The 16,037-nt window shown below is 49.2% G+C and overlaps 1 protein-coding gene across 1 annotated transcript in view; it reads left to right on the forward strand.

Annotated features, from left to right (window-relative positions):
* Nucleotides 1-16,037, forward strand: part of FANCM (Fanconi anemia complementation group M) — a 53,250-nt gene that overhangs the window by 17,980 nt on the left and 19,233 nt on the right. The window contains exons 5-13 of the mRNA XM_017825434.1: nt 3,793-3,924; nt 4,736-4,868; nt 5,079-5,207; nt 5,663-5,764; nt 6,588-6,772; nt 7,455-7,661; nt 10,489-10,723; nt 13,519-13,676; nt 14,158-14,307. Of these exons, the coding sequence (XP_017680923.1) occupies nt 3,793-3,924; nt 4,736-4,868; nt 5,079-5,207; nt 5,663-5,764; nt 6,588-6,772; nt 7,455-7,661; nt 10,489-10,723; nt 13,519-13,676; nt 14,158-14,307 (1,431 nt within the window). The remainder of the gene's footprint in view (nt 1-3,792; nt 3,925-4,735; nt 4,869-5,078; nt 5,208-5,662; nt 5,765-6,587; nt 6,773-7,454; nt 7,662-10,488; nt 10,724-13,518; nt 13,677-14,157; nt 14,308-16,037) is intronic.

Here is a 16,037-nt window from a genome sequence, read left to right on the forward strand (position 1 = left end):
CTGAAGGGAGGGGCAGCTCTACTTAAGGCCAGAAAGGTGTGTAAAACCCAGCCAGGTCTGTCAGTGAAGTCTAGGAGTGCTGGAAACCCTTAGAGTCCTCGGTCTGGGAAGGTACAACCTGCATAGCTGCTGGTTTCTCCCAACCCTCCTTCTCTGCTGGGAAAGAAGTGCTACAAACCCAGTTTTTTATGTGTGTTTTTCTCTGGTAAAGAACCCTTTGGATCTGCAGTAAAATAATTAGGCCAGGGCATTAGTTTAGAGCCTTTGGTTTTTATTGTGCCAACAGAAAACAGATTAAAAGCAGTTTTTAGTGAGGTGTAGCTGGCACAGTAACAGTTCTTTGTCTGGTAACACAAGTCCTCAGCTCCAAAAACAGGTTCTAAGCTCATCTCGGGCACAAGCTCCAAGAACTTGTGGTTTGCTGTGGGAGATAGCTCAGAACAGAAATGTCTTTGTGTTCTTGGCAAGTTGAGTGCAGGGTGGGATAACTCAGCCAGTCGTGTCTTATGTGCTGGCTGTAAATCTGTCAGCCCCGGCCTCCATCTAGGGAGCTGCAGAAAGCCACGAGTCCTGCCGAGCTATTAATTGGAATTAATTCTGCAATCTGTTTGTGAAACGGGGAACATGACACTGCCATGTTTTGGAAAGACTGAGGGGACTTTTTCAGAAGTATTATCTTTGTAATTAAAAATGAAGGTACAGAGGGAAGATAAATGCAGTGAGTGAGCAGAGCCTGTTCCTGTGTCTCTCCTAAGTAGGTTATGTTTACTGTTCCCGGGTAGTTTTGAAGCTCCAGGTGACTGGATCCCGCTGTCTTTCATAACAGCCGGCCTGGGTTTGTTTTGCAGAAGGTGATTAAATCAGACAGGGGTGTACATTGAGCAAACAGGCACAATATCATTTTCTTATACCTTTTAACTGGGTCAAGGGATAAAACACAAAAGTACCTGTAATGAAAATGTCTGTTCGGAAAACAGCGCTGCAACAAGTGTAGGAAATAACAAACCAGAGCTGAAATATTATACTTGTTGGGCATTGCTCTTTAATGAAAGCATTAATTGCTTTTCTAGAGGACCATTTGTGTTCAGACTGACTCCATTTCCACTACTTCAGACATAGTTTAAGCTTCATCCTCAGCATTTCAAGTGTCCTCATGTCCAGCTGTTCAGGGTTTAATGGAAGGGTAATGAGCTGTTCCAGGGGTATCCATTCAAGTAAAAAGCACTGAGTTATTCCTTGCATGGTCAACATTTCTGTTGATTTTATAAATATCTTTTTCTATAAGCTGGCACAGACATTTCTGCCTCTGTCCTTTTAAAGGGACTGTCAGGTACAGCCTGGCTCGAAAAACAACAGAACAATAACAAACTCTTTGGTAAACACAAAGTTCTGAATTTTAAACTTTTAGAACCAAACCATATCTTCAGTTTTGTTCTCAATAATATTATAAGAGACCCCTGTGCACTGAGCCTTCCCTGTGCCTAGGTGAATGCTTTTGACTGTATTTTAAGAAAACATCATTTGATTTCATTGGTTTTTTTCCCCTTTCCTCCAGAAATTCCTGGCACTACTGTAGCTTCCAGTTGGTGTTTGCCTGTTGTTGGTGTTAGTGGTTTATTTGGTCTGATTAATTCATTAGCCTTAATTAGAAGGAATGCCTCAGGATGGAGTGTCTTGCTTTGCTTTCCCTGGGAGCTGTGGGAGGCCATGACTGAGGTTCCCTGGGGATACAGGAGAACCTGGACATGGGATTGGGAAGTGCCTGGGAGCCCTTTGGCCTCAGGTGGGGGTTTGGTGCCCGCGGCTGGTCTGAATCCAACTGCCCAGGAGACATGGAATGGGCAGGGGGGAGCTGTGCCAAGGCCAGAGTAAAGCCATGGAATGGTTTGGGTTGGAAGGGACCTTAAAGCCCACCCAGTGCCACCCCTGCCATGGGCAGGGACACCTTCCACCAGCCCAGGTTGCTCCAACCTGGCCTTGGACACTTCCAGGGATCCAGGGGCAGCCACAGCTTCTCTGGGCAACCTGGGCCAGGGCCTCCCCACCCTCAGAGGAAAGAGGAGCAACCTGAGATGCACCAAAACACTGAGAATTCTGGCTCCATTTCCATGATTTCCCTTTATCAGCAGCCCTTATCTGCTGTAAGCAGCTTATCCTGCTGGCTCCAGAGTGCTGGTTGGGAAGGACCCATGGGATGGAGTGGGCAGGGTGGAAATTCCCCAGCACAATGGGTGCTCCCCAGGTCAGCTGCTGCTGCTGGCACAAGTTTTCCTTCACCCTTCCAAAGTTCTCCTGCATTTCTGATTCCTTGGGGGATTAATGCAGCTGTTGTTGATGCTGGCAGTTATTCCCACTCCTTTTCTTGGGATTTTAGATTATGTTTAGATTAGATATTGGGAAGAAATTGGTTACTGTGAGGGTGGGCAGGCCCTGGCCCAGGTTACCAGAGAAGCTGTGGCTGCCCCTGGATCCCAGGAAGTGTCCAAGGCCAGGTTGGATGGGGCTTGGAACAGCCTGGGGTTGTGGGAGGCAATGATCTCTCTGTGAGCAGGGACAGGACCCAGGGAAGGGCTGGAGCTGTGCCAGGGCAGGCTCAGGTTGGATCTCAGGACAAGGTTCTTCCCCCAGAGGGTGGGTTGGCACTGCCCAGGCTCCCCAGGGCAGTGGGCACGGCCCCAAGGCTGCCAGAGCTCCAGGAGGGTTTGGATGATCCTCTGGGGCACCGGGGGGGATTGTTGGGGTGTCCTGGGCAGGGCCAGGGGTTGGACTGGATGGTCCTTTGGGTCCTTTCCAGCTCAGGGTATTCTGTGATTCTGTGAAGGTCTCTCTGCCCATGGCAGGTGATTGGAACGAAGGAGCTTTAAGGTCCCTTCCAACCCAAACCATTCTGGGATTCTGGTTTGAGTTTCTCCTCACAGGCTCCAGGCGTGCCTGGATCAGTGTTGGAGGCCTGACTTAGGCCTGGTTTTATTGGTTTAGTTGGATGATCTTCAGAGGGCTGAAGGGACTCTAAAGGGATTAGACATTTGCTGCATTATAGCCCTCAGTGCAGGGCAGCTGTGCTGCTGCTGGAGTGGCTGGAAAACTCGCGAAACATGGTGTGCATGGATGCAGGCACAGGGAACTGCCTTTGGAGAACCTGTTGTTGTGCCCTGAGATGTTTTTGGGGCCGTTGGCCAAGGGACCAACAGGTTGTAAACAGCGTTTGTGGGACAAATCTGATTACTGCGATTACGGCCGAGTTAGCGCTCACGCAAAACTAAGTCTGTGCAAAAATCCTGACCACCTAAGGCTGGGAAACAAAGAGGAAAAACAGGATTAGGATGCATTAGTGCAGGTTATTCTGCTTGTTGCACCGATGTGGAAAGCAGGTACATGTGATGGGTGAAAACTAAGTGTGTTTTGGGGTGGATTCCAGGGGAAACGGGCCCCGCTGCTGGTGCTCATTCCTCTGTGCTCACATCTCCCATCCCTCCCACGTGCAGTGTCTGACCTCCTGGCCAGCCCTTCACCTTATCTGGCCTTGTGGAAGAGAAACACGAGTGTTCTGTGCCCAAACTGCCCCTGAAGTTGATGTGAGCAGTGAGAGAAGGAGCTGCAGCCTGAGCTGCAGGCCTGGCTGTCCATCCCGTTCCCTTCCCTCTCTGTGCCCTTACAGCTCTCAGGGTGTGTTTCCCCGTCCCAGTTACAGGGTGGACACAGGGTTATCCTGGAGGCAGGAGGTGTCTGTGTGTGCAGTGGAGGCACAGATCCTCAGGGCAGCAGGTTCAAGGGGCTGTGTTGGGGTTGCAGGTGCTCGAGGCGTTCGCCGGCCGCCTGATCCGAATGGGTGTTTTGGCCAGGAGGGACATTCCCAGCCTGACCAAGTACCAGATCATCCTGGCAAGGGATCAGTATAGGAAAAACCCCTCTCCACAGCATGTGGTAAGTGTCTTTTATTGATTTCATGTGATTAAAGTAGGGGGTAAATAGTAATTATCCATAGGTACCAAATTTCCTGAGACATTTTAAGTAGATTTCTGGGTTTGATTTCTGGTTTTAGCCCTGGAATGAATTATCATAGAATCATAGCATGGGTTGGGTTGGAAAGGACCTTAAAGATCATCTATGAAATCTGCAAAATATACTTAACTGTTCCATGTTTCTTGATGCCAATATAGAAAAGTTAAGGAAAAGATTAAGGACTCCATTTCCAAAGTGAAATTGTTTTGAGGACTTAGATTGTACTTCCTCCCAGCAAAGTTCACGCTTTCCCCCCAAAGCTACATTCCTGTTCCTATTTTTCTGTAACTTGTCAGGGAGTGGTCAAATTTTGTAATCTTAAAGAACATTGCCTAAAAAACCACTGTGTACCTTAGAAAGAACATTGGGAAATCCCTTTCACAGTAAGCAAGGCAACTTTCCTGCCTTCATTTCATAGCCTGGGTAGATGTGCCAGAAATCCCTTGTTTTGCCACATCCAGATGGGTGGGTGGTTCAGCTGTCAGAGGCTGAGGGGAGATGAGCTAATCCTGGAGGATAATACAGGTATTTTGGAGATGGAAAAGGATTGTCTCCACTGGGCTGTGTGAAATCTGTTCCCTGAGGGCCGGGATAGACAGACTGCTCACTGGGCATCAGCTGGGGCTTTGGCTCTGCTTCCCGGCCCCAAGTCTGGTTCTGGTCAGGAGATGCAGTGTGATTCCTGCTCCTCAGTCACTTCCTGGTTCAGTGATGAGTCTGTTTTGTTCCACAGGGAATCCACCAAGGCATCATCGAAGGGGACTTTGCCCTTTGTATCAGTTTATACCACGGGTATGAGCTGCTGCTGCAGATGGGAGTCCGCTCCTTGTTTATCTACCTTTGGGGAATTATGGATGGAGCCAAAGGTGAAATGTCCTCAGGAACATCCCTCCTTTCATTCCACTCCCTCCTTTTCATTTACCTCATCTGTATGGCAACTTACAGAATAAGTGGGTTGCAAATGGAATTGGTGCTTTATTCCCTTGGTCCCAGCTGGAAATGTATTAGCAGTGTTAAAGATAGAGTACATTTGGGAAAGCAAACTGAATCCTGAGGTGTTCCAACTCTTCCCAAAGGGATAACCCGCACGAAGAACGAGCTGGGGCGTAACGAGGACTTCCTGAAGCTCTACCAGCACCTCCGAGACATGTTCTCAGACACAGCCGTGGCTCCAGAGACTGGGGGTGTCTGTAGGAGTGACACAGGTCAGGATTTCCCTCTCGGGGACACAGCATTCCTGTTTAAAACTTGTACTGCACTTGGCTGCTCTTCTTCACTCCACATTGTCTTCCCAACAGTCCCCTCCCTCTCTCACTCCCTCTCTCTCTTCCCTTGGTGGTTTTAGCTACTTCCAAACCAGTTTTCTGTGTTTGAAGATTTTAATTTGATGTAAAATGAAGGTTATAATATTACTGTTTGACTAAGTGTCTTTTCCAGAGTGACTGTAACAAAAGTAACAGCGCTTTCTCAGAAAGCTGGGCTTTACAAATGTGCTTCTGTCACGAGTTTATTAATTGCTGTGGGTTGGTGCAATTAGAATTAGTGTCAGGAATTTGGGTGTCTGACTCGGATAGTTACAGTGGGAGGAAATGAAGTTCACTAAACCTTCATGCTTGTTGCAGGTTTACTGATGTCTTTCACTGCTTTGTTGCCTTTCCAGTGTCGGGAAAGAAAAAGGAATTTATCTACAGCCATCCAAAATTAAGGAAATTGGAGGAAATCGTAATAGAACACTTCAAATCCTGGAAAAAGGGGTGCTCTGGTAAGTACCAGCAACTCAAAAAGTAGCCCACCAGTTGAACCTGGGGGTGGAAACAAGTGATATTCTACTGATTCATCTCCTGATTTGTGCTAATTTGTGTGTTTGTGTATCCTCTGTGTGTGTGTTTGTGTATCCTCTGTGTGGACAAGTCCTCTCTAGAAGGACTTTACCATAAAATTTCTGTAAGATAAAATGTTCTAGGAGTTCTCATTGTTAATTTGATGTAAAATGCTCCAACAGCTGAGTAAAACAGAGATAGCAAACTCTCTCCTGGTGTTTCCCTGTCTCCTGCTTGCCCTGCTCACAGGGTTTGTTCTGGACCCTTCCCTCAGGGCTCTGCTGCCTTTGCCTCCTACAGAGTTAAGATGAGCATATTTAAGGAGCTTGAGGATAAAAGTTGTGATATCCAGCCTGAGGCCAAGAATTACTTGTCCCCAAGTGCCCCATCCACAGGCCTTTTGAACCCTTCCAGGGGTGGTGATTCCAGCCTTCCCCAGGCAGCCTGTTCCAGTGCCTGGCTGGAAGAACAGGGAATCTTGAACTTCATTCCAAGACACTTGCCCTCCAACCTGAGCTTTCCCAAGTAACCTTGGTGATGGTACCTCAGATGTAGGACATTCTTACTGTGGTTGGTGTCAGTTCTCCAAAATTAGAGCACTGCTTTGATTCCAAAGGGAATTTTTCCAGAGATGTATCTTGGAGCATTTTCTGCCCGTTTTCCCATGGAGTGAGGTGGGAGCCGTGAACGTGTAACTCGTCTGATGCCCTGTCCTTTTTCATTACTAATTCTGCTAAAATCCTGCTTCTTCTTCTGATCCAACAGATCAGGAGAGGAGTGAAGGCCCCTGTGGGGACACCAGGGTGATGATCTTCTCCTCCTTCCGGGACAGCGTGCAGGAGATCGCGGAGATGCTGTCCCGCCTCAGCCCGGCTGTCCGCGCCATGACATTCGTGGGACACTCCACAGGGAAGAGCACCAAAGGCTTCACCCAGAAGGAACAGCTGGAGGTACAGAAAAGAGGAGGCTGTACCAGGAAATAGTGATAAAAAAGCATTAATTGTGTGCACAGCTCCAGGAGTACACACTGTGTGGAAGCGGCTGGACTTCTACTGTCATTGGTGGAGTTCAGTGCCTGTCAGGGTATCCAAAATTATACTCACTGAACAGAATATGTAAATATAAACTATTTATATATGTATATATATTTATATAGTGTATATATATACTATATATATATATTTGCATTCTATTTATTTGTATATTAACAACTGTTGACACGCACGTATTAAAAATCTGGGGGAATATTCAAATGTGTGCTTAGGGAATTCTTTTTTCTCGTAGGCAGGAAAGATAAGATCTGTTCTTAAATTTTGACCTAACAAAGTTAAAAAAAAAATAAAATAAGACAACCCCAAAGATATTTAATTGCACAGTTGGGAAGATCAGTTTTAGAAGAATGCCATGGCTGCAGTCAGAGTAAGGTGTGCTTTTTTTCCTTCATTTTAGAATTAAACAGTTGAAGTGCTGATGTTGGTCACGTTGGTGGGTGGGATTTGATCAAGAGGCAGTAGTTGATTTAGAAAGACTAAGTTTTGTCGTTTTAAAGTGTTAAATTAATTTTTCCAGCGTAGGAAACCCGCAGGGCCGTTTGTGCTGCCCTGGTAACTGGGGTTTGAACTCTCCCTGCAGGTGGTGAGGCGGTTCCGGGAGGGCGGGTACAACACCCTGGTGTCCACGTGCGTGGGGGAGGAGGGCCTGGACATCGGGGAGGTGGATCTCATCGTCTGCTTCGACGCCCAGCGCAGCCCCGTGCGCCTGGTGCAGCGCATGGGCCGGACCGGGCGGCGCCGGCACGGCCGCATCGTCGTCATCCTGGCCCAGGGCCGCGAGGAGAGGGTGAGTGCGGCCTGGGGGGCTGAGCTGGGAGGGACCGACCCCTGGCCCTGCCCAGGGCACCCCAGCAATCCCCCCCTGTCCCTCAGAGCGTTGTCCAAACCCTGCCCTGGCAGCCTTGGGGCTGTGCCCACTGCCCTGGGGAGCCTGGGCAGTGCCAACCACCCTCTGGGGGAAGAACCTTGTCCTGAGATCCAACCTGACCCTGCCCTGGCACAGCTCCAGCCCTTCCCTGGGTCCTGTCCCTGTCACAGGGAGCAGAGATCGGAGCTGCCCCTCGGGAGGAGCTGCAGACCCCTGAGCTCTGCCCTCAGTCTCCTTGTTCAGTTTGTCCTGGGAAACTATGTCAGAGAGTCATGGAATGGTTTAGGTTGGAAGGGACCTCAAAGCCCATCCAGTTCCACCCCCTGCCATGGGCAGGGACACCTTCCACTGTCCCAGGTTGCTCCAATCTGGCCTTGGACACTTCCAGGGATCCAGGGGCAACCACAGCTTCTCTGGGCAACCTGGGCCAGGGCCTCCCCACCCTCCCAGCCAGCAATTCCTTCCCAAGATCCCACCTAAATCTACCCTTTTCTAGCTTAAAGCCATTCCCTGTGTCCTATCCCTTTAGGCCCTGGAAGGGGCTCTCAGCTCTCCCTGGAGCCTTCTCTTCTCCAGGTGAACCCCCCCAGTTCTCCCAGCCTGTCATGTCATCAGATGCTGACACTGGGAGCACTGGGAGCACTGGGAGCACTGGTTCTGACCTGGTGACGACACTGTGAGCTCAGAGCAGTGCTCAGTGGCTGCTCTTGCGTGTGAGGTCTGAGCAGATCAGCTTAGGGGAAATCCACTTTGGCCGAGTTCCTGAACCTCAGCACTCAACTGGAGCATGGTTAATCATCCCTGAGTACAGGCTGTCCCTTGGGAATGCCATGGGGCACTGCAAACCCAGGCTGTGAGCCAGGGAGCCCCCCATCAGCTGTGCCAGCTGCATCTCATGGGCCTGCAGGGCCTGGGCTCATCCAAGGGGTGGGAAAGGGCAGGATTTGGGCAGGCCAGGCCAGGCAGCCCCCGCTGCCACCTCTCTGGTGAGAGAGGATGCAGACTCCTAAGTGCAAGATCTGTGTAAACCAATTGTAAACCCAACATTTCTGTTATTTCATGTATTCCAGTCGCTGTTGTCGCTCTGGTTTGTATTTGTAGGTGGCAGGGATTTAATTCTAGATGAGACTGCAGAGGATCCTGCCTGAGGGGGGGAAAAAGCAGCTTTGAAGGGATGAGGGTTAAAAATGATAAACCTGAATGGTGTTTGTGAATAGATGTTTTCTCATGCTACTTATGCAGGCTGGATCCTTCTGAGAGCTCTGCTCTGTAATGGGATATAGAATAGTCCCTTAAATTCCTTGGAGCTTCACTTAAGTAGCTGGATTACTGTGTTCTCCAGATTTTCTCAGAAATCTCTGCAGCAGAACCTTCCCCAGGTAGAACAGTAATTGTAGATAATGTTTTTATTTTGAGATCAGGAAATAAATTTAATTGCTGAACAATATTGGTTTGGTTTGTTTGTTGTTTTTGCTGGGGGGTGTTTTTTGGGGTAGTTGTTGGATTTTTTAAGATTGAGTCTCCTTCCAGTTCTGTTAATGTGGACATTCTTTCCCATCACATAACTTACAGCTGAATAATGAATGGTCATGTTATGGCCCCTCATAATTTGTGGGAATGTTGGAGATTTGGGGGGGAGGGTTGTTTCTTTGTGTTTTGGGGGTTTTTTTTGTTTGTTTGTTTGGGTTTGGGGGTTTTTTACTTGGTTTAGTTTGTTGGTTTTTGTTATCAAACCACTTGAATTCCATTACCCAGCTTTTGAAGAGCAGGGTGTTTGTGGAGGCCTGGCAGTGTGAGGCTGGCAGGGATCCCTGTGTTTATTCCTCAGCTCCCACGTGTTTCCCGGGTCAGCTGTCACATCACATGTGTCCTGGGCCCTGAACTGGGATGGAATGGGCTTGGATTGGGGTTTCCTGTTGTCCTGGGACAGCAGCTCAGCCTGGCTGGACTCGGAGCTGCTGGGATGGGGTGCAGGGCTCGGAGCTGCCCCTGGGAGCAGGGAAGGGGAACAGCAGCACGATGACAATGCTCTGAAGGAATTTGCTAGCACAATTTTTTTGCCATAAAAAGACCTTTTCTTTCTAGGATTGTCCCAGGATTTCCTGAGCTGCCCTAGGATGAAAAGGCTGTTTGTTGGAGTGCCCGAGGGGCCGTTCATCAGAGCTGGCTGTTGGTCTCCTCTGGTGTGTTCAGGGGGCCTGGTTTGGGTTGTCTCCTCTGGTCCTGCCCCCAGAGATCTCTGCCAGGTCGTAGCTGCCACACTGTCCCACTCAGGGCATTAGTCCCCAGCAGTGGCCTGTCCCAGGGACCCAGAGGAGAGCACAGGACAGTCTCAGAGTCATTGCTTTCTTCCCTTGTGTTCTCCAGCCTTGTCTTGGTTTCTCTATTGCACAATAAAGTGGGGTGTAATTAAAGGACTCAGATCGTGTATGACATCAACAAATCATCTTCTGCCTTTCTCCTGCTTGGCCTCCTTTCTCAGTTTCTGATGTAATCTCATTTCCATCACCCCTGTATCAGTGGCACATTGGAACCTCCCCCAGCCCAGGGCTGTGCTCCTTTTTCTCCCCAGTGCTGTGCCTGCTCCTGCTCTGGCTAAAAACCCCAAACCAAAAACCACCTCAACGAGGGAACAGAAAATAACAAGAAACCCCACAGACATTCAGGTGCTCTTTGAGTTTTGATCAAGTCCTGTGACAAAGCAAGCAGTCAACACATAATTTCTCTCTTTATCTTCTCCTTCCAGACTTACAACCAGAGCCAGTGTAACAAAAGGAGCATCCACAAAGCCATTTCGGGGAACAAAACCCTGCATTTCTACCAGCGCAGCCCACGGATGGTTCCAGAAGGCATCAACCCCCGGGTGCATAAAATGTTTATCACTGCTGAGAAATACGAGCCAAGCAACTCCAGAGGGCTGGGCAAGGAGAGAAGATGCAGTTCCCTGCAGCACAAATATGCTCCCTTTTCCTGTGTCACTGGTAAGAGGATTATGGTGCTGCTCTAAGCTGCCGTGGGGTGTTTGTGTCACAGCACATCCCACCCGCCTCTCACAGGGCTCTGGGCTCTGCAGGGCCACTCCTGGCACCTGGGACACTGTGCTGCCACTGCTGCCTGGTCCTCAGCCTTTCCTTGGACATCCCACAGCTCTGGCCTGAAATATCCCTACCTTGAGTCAGGCATTTGGTTCACTGACTCCATGGAATCTCTGACTGCAGGTCAGGAACTCCCGCTGTGAACAGAAGAGGCAAATGTTAATCAAAGAATCCCAGAATAATTTGGGTTGGGCAGGGACACCTTCCACCAGCCCAGGTTGCTCCAAGCCCCATCCAGCCTGGCCTTGGACACTTCCAGGGAACCAGGGGCAGCCACAGCTTCTCTGGGTGTTATGGTTTCATAAATGACAATAACACAACAGTGCTTGAAATCAGGAGGATTGCAAAGGGAGGAAAAGGAGAAATCAAGGGCAGGGTGTTCATGAATTGTGAACACCCTTGGAGGAAAATTAATCTAAAATGAGGAATGGCTCTTCAGCTGGTGCAGTTACATGGCACTGAAATGCCCAGGAAAGTGAACACAGTTACAAGACAGGAGAAAAGACCTACTTTTTAATAAATACTTGGCAGTTGTTGTGCTTTCTGTAGTGCTTGTTAGTGCTTTCTGTGAAGACCAACAGCAACTCCTTAAAGCCTTGGGAAACTTCATATTCCAGTACCTGATTAAATGGACACAACTGCGAGGAAATAAGCAGAGCACAACATGGAATGAAAATAATAATTTCAGAGTGTTTGTAGTTCTGTTTTAGAAAAGAGCAGTGAGGGCATACAGGTGGTGATGCTGAGCGTGTTCCTGCCCAGGGAGCAGCACGGCAGGGCTGGGGCTGCCACGTTCCTGTTGTGGCAACCAGGTGAGGCACATGGGGTGGGGGGTGAGAGGCACCAAAGGTGGCCAGGGGTGAGTTGATTTGCCAAAGGTGGCCAGGATTGAGGCTCCAAAGGTGGAAAGGCTCCCTGGAAAGGGTGGTGAGGCCTTGGCAGGGGCTGCCCAGGGAGGTTTGGAGTGCCCAGCCCTGGAGGTGTCCCAGGAAGGCCTGGCCGTGGCACTCAGTGCTCTGGGCTGGGGGACAAGGTGGGCATCGGGCACAGGGGGGATCCATGGGCTGGGAGGGCTTTTCCAGCCTCAGGGATTCTGTGACACTGTGATTCTGAGAACTGACAAATTCCCTGCTGGCTACAGGCTAAATCCACCTCCTTGTGCCCCTCTGGGCTGGTTCTTGCTCTGCTCCCCATTCAAGGAGAATGAAAATGTTTTGGTGCTGGGGAAGAACCAGGACAATAACAGGGATGATTGAATGATATGTTTGTGTTTGGTAGGACATTGCATCCATAACATAAAATGTTCTGGAAGATAATGAGCATGTGCTGCCTCACATGAGGGGCAGAGGCTTTGGCAGGGACTAAATGCCACAGAACTTGGTAATTCCCAGCTCTGTACCCAAACAGCCTTATCAGTCTCAGTTGGAATGGAAATGTTCTTCTTGTGTCTGTGTCCCTTTCTTTCTTTCCAGAAAAATGCTTAGGACTGTTCTTGACAGCCAAAATCCTAACTCTGCTCAGAAGCAGGACGCCCAGAGCTTTGGGAAGCATCTGTTCTCGAATTTTGCCAGCCCCTGGAGGCCTTCTTGGTAGTGTTGCAGCGTGTGTTATCTGGGCTGATGGTATCACAGGCTCATCTTGTCTTTGACACACAGAGCTGGAGCTGTAACACAGGGAGCTGAAGTCATCTGTTGTTCCCAGTGTTTCCCTGGATGTGTCTGGATGGCAACAGTTCACCAGGAACAGGCTCCCCAGGGCAGTGGGCACGACCCCAAGGCTGCCAGAGCTCCAGGAGGGTTTGGACAGTGCTCTGAGGGATGGAGGGGATTGTTGGAGTGTCCTGGGCAGGGCCAGGGCTTGGACTGGATGGTCCCTGTGGTCCCTTTCAGCTCAGGGCATTCCATGATTCCATGATTCTCTATGCTTCTCTGAAAAGTGTTCCTAATTTGCTTTTCCTTCAGGCCTCTCTCTTTTCTCCTCCTCTCCCAGGTCCTTGAACTGGGTGTTATCTTAAAGGAGTGTAACATCTCCTACACTGGAGTAAAAAATACTTCACAGCAGTGTTGATCTTCTGGGATTTTTAGTGATGGCCTTAAAAAACTTTAGTGTTTGTTCATTTTTCCAGCTTTTTCTGAGCAGGACTCTGGACTCTCTGGGATCTGGGTTTGAGTCTCATCCTGTGCAGACACAGACTCTGGCAACTGTAACTTGAGAGGATTGAGAGACACAGGCTGATTCCTCTTATCTGGAATTAATTCCCAGCGGAGCCTGGGCTGCACATTCATCCCAAATCCTGTCTGCAGAGACACTGGCAAATTAACTTCATTATTCCTCTCCAAGCTTCCCACAGGTGCCCTGACAGCAGCCCCGTGCTCAGCACTGGTTCTGTGGAGGTTCCTTTGCCATCCCCACCCACGGCTGTTTTGGGGGATGTGCCATTATTGTGGGCAGTGATTTCTGTCTGTCTGTCTCCCTGTGTCCTTGGGTGATTCTTTCCCAGACAGCTTTGTCCATATAACACATGGACACTGTTGGACTGTCCCTGATGTCCCACCCTGTGCTCCTGGTTTTGCTCGTGGCACAGGGAAGGTGTTTGTTCTGTTCACTGGTGTCCTTTTATTCTGTGCATCCCTTTTCCCAAAGCAGGTAACATTTTCCTGCTCTTGTGTTTTCCCCCATAGGCCAGAAGCAAACTTTCTCTCATGAGAACTGGTCCCTGTCACCTGAGGAATATGAAACATGGGACAGGCTCTACAGGATTAAGGAGAGTGATGGAATAAAGGAACCAGTATTGCCTCGAACTCAGTTTGAAACCTTAGAAAACCTGGAAGAAATACCAGTGAGTTTGACTTTAATGTAATATTTCCTTTGCACGAGGCCTAAAGGATACTGTAAATAACAGAGGTAACTCTGAGTTTGAAGAGGGTCTGTATTAAAAATGCCATTTTGAGATTTACATGTAAGTTTTGAGGTTGAGAATTTAGCAGTGAGATGTTTGAAATGGGTCCTTGAGATTGGGTCTGTAAATTAAAAATATCCTAAGTCTCTGCAGGATGCTGTGTTCATAGAATCCCAGGATGGTTTGGGTGGGAAGGGACCCTAAAGCCCATCTCACCCACCCCCTGCCATGGGCAGGGACACCTCCCACTAGCCCAGGTTGCTCGTGGAGTTTTAACTTTAGACCAGACTTACACCTTTGTGATGATGTTTAAATACTTCTCTGCATTTCAAGTGCTGACAGAGCACTTGACATGGATAGCACATGAGTTCTGCTGGACAGTGCCTTGATCCCAGTCTCTTCCCACCTTCCTTCCCCACAGCAGCAGGAGGGGGCGGCTCAGGAGCTGTCCCTGTGCGAGTGGAGCCTCTGGCAGAGCCGGCCCTTCCCCACGGCCCTGGTGGGGCACTCAGAGCCCTGTCACCGCTTCATCAGTGCCATGGAGATGATGGAGCACATGAGGCAGGAGCAGGTAAGGCTGGCTGGGAACCTGCACAATCGGAGGAGTTAAAAAATAATGAAAATTTAGGGGAAAAAAGGAAATTGCGGAATGAATTCTGTGTGTTTGATCTTGTTCCAAAGTGTCCCCCCCTGGTATTCTGTGATTCCTAATCTTTGCCACAGAAGTGGTTTCAAAACAGTTGGTATTTCCCTACAGAAGAGAAAACACCCCCAACCCTTAAATCAGTCTTTTTTTTTTTTTATGGATCCAAGTATCAGTTTATTACAGAATAACATTACATACTAGAACTATATATACCAGGGGGCCAAGCCACCAAGAGGGATATCAGAGCTATTCCAGAGTGTAATAAGGATTGGAAGTAACTCTGTATCATGTGGGTACATCAAAATCATCCCGCAAAAGTGATGCAGGAATGTGTTCATGTTCTAAGGGGATTGTTTTGAGCATTTTTGGGTTGTTTTCTGTGAAAGCTATAACTGAAAACCTAATTGCTCCTGATAATTAAAGGATAAGGGGAGAGCAGCCAAACAAACATGGATGACAGCCATTTGGGAGATGGGAGTTTTGTTTGCTGACTGGTATGGATAGCAAATATCCTTTGGGATGAAAGGCAAGGAAAAGGGTGTGGAGGTGGGTGGACACTCCAGTTGTTCCCACACTATTTTCTCCTCCACTTGAGCTCTTCTCTGTTCCCCACATATTGCCTTTTAGTGTGTGGAAGTTTTTTAGGTCATCAGCATGTGTTGCTAAGCTGCCAGAGTTTCCTGAATAACAGGACTAATCGAGGAAGAGAATGGAGACATTGTAGTTGTACTCCTTGCTAGGAGAGAACATGAAAGGGAGGCTGTAAATAGACTTTCTGAGCTCAGATAAGCTGCTCCTTCACACATCAGTGACATTCCTGACTTCTCTGAGAGTTCCTGTTCCAGCTGGGGTCAAGGATGTGCTGCAGAGAGAGAGGGCTCAGGGAGAGGTCAGGGACAGAGAGGAGAAGGGAATCAGGAGGCAAAGAAATGGTTCAGAAATTAGAAGGTCCCCCCTGAGCCTCCTTTTCTCCAGGCAGAACCCCCCCAGCTCCCTCAGCCCCTCCTGCTGCTCCACAGTGAGAATTCCAGGCATTATCTGGATTGACTCCCAGCCAGCTTTGGCTGAGCTGTCCTGAGGTGGAGACGCTGAGCTCTCTCATCAGCGAGAGGAGGATTCCTGGCTGCATGTTCCTGGTGTGCCCAAAATGCCTCCCTGGAACATGAGAGGTTACTGCAGGACCATCACTCCACCCTGCTGGATCCTTCTAGGGAAAAACAGGGCCCTGGCAGGGCTGGGGGACGAGGCAGCTCCTGGAATCACACTGACACCCATGTTTGGCACTGCACAAGTTTTTGGGTGCTTTCTTGGGTCTGAACCCAACTGTCCAGGGTCAGGGACACCAAAACTGCACCACAGAAAGGGAACGTGCAATGGGTCTTCATCTGCTCTGTCAGCACCCACAGGGACTTCTTGATGCAGGTTGGATTAATCCTTGACTTCTCTGAAAGGCACTGACAGTCTTCCCACTGGAATTCACCAAAGGGGAGGGGCTGGCCAGCCTGGAGAAGAGAAGGCTCCAGGGAGAGCTGAGAGCCCCTTGCAGGGCCTAAAGGGGCTCCAGGAGAGCTGGAGAGGGACTGGGGACAAGCCATGGAGGGACGGGACAAGGGAATGGCTTCCCGCTGGAAAAGGGGAGATTTGAGTGGGATATT

The sequence above is a fragment of the Lepidothrix coronata genome, unplaced genomic scaffold, assembly GCF_001604755.1.
Source record: "Lepidothrix coronata isolate B3197 unplaced genomic scaffold, Lepidothrix_coronata-1.0 Scaffold119, whole genome shotgun sequence".
Lineage (NCBI taxonomy): Eukaryota > Metazoa > Chordata > Aves > Passeriformes > Pipridae > Lepidothrix > Lepidothrix coronata.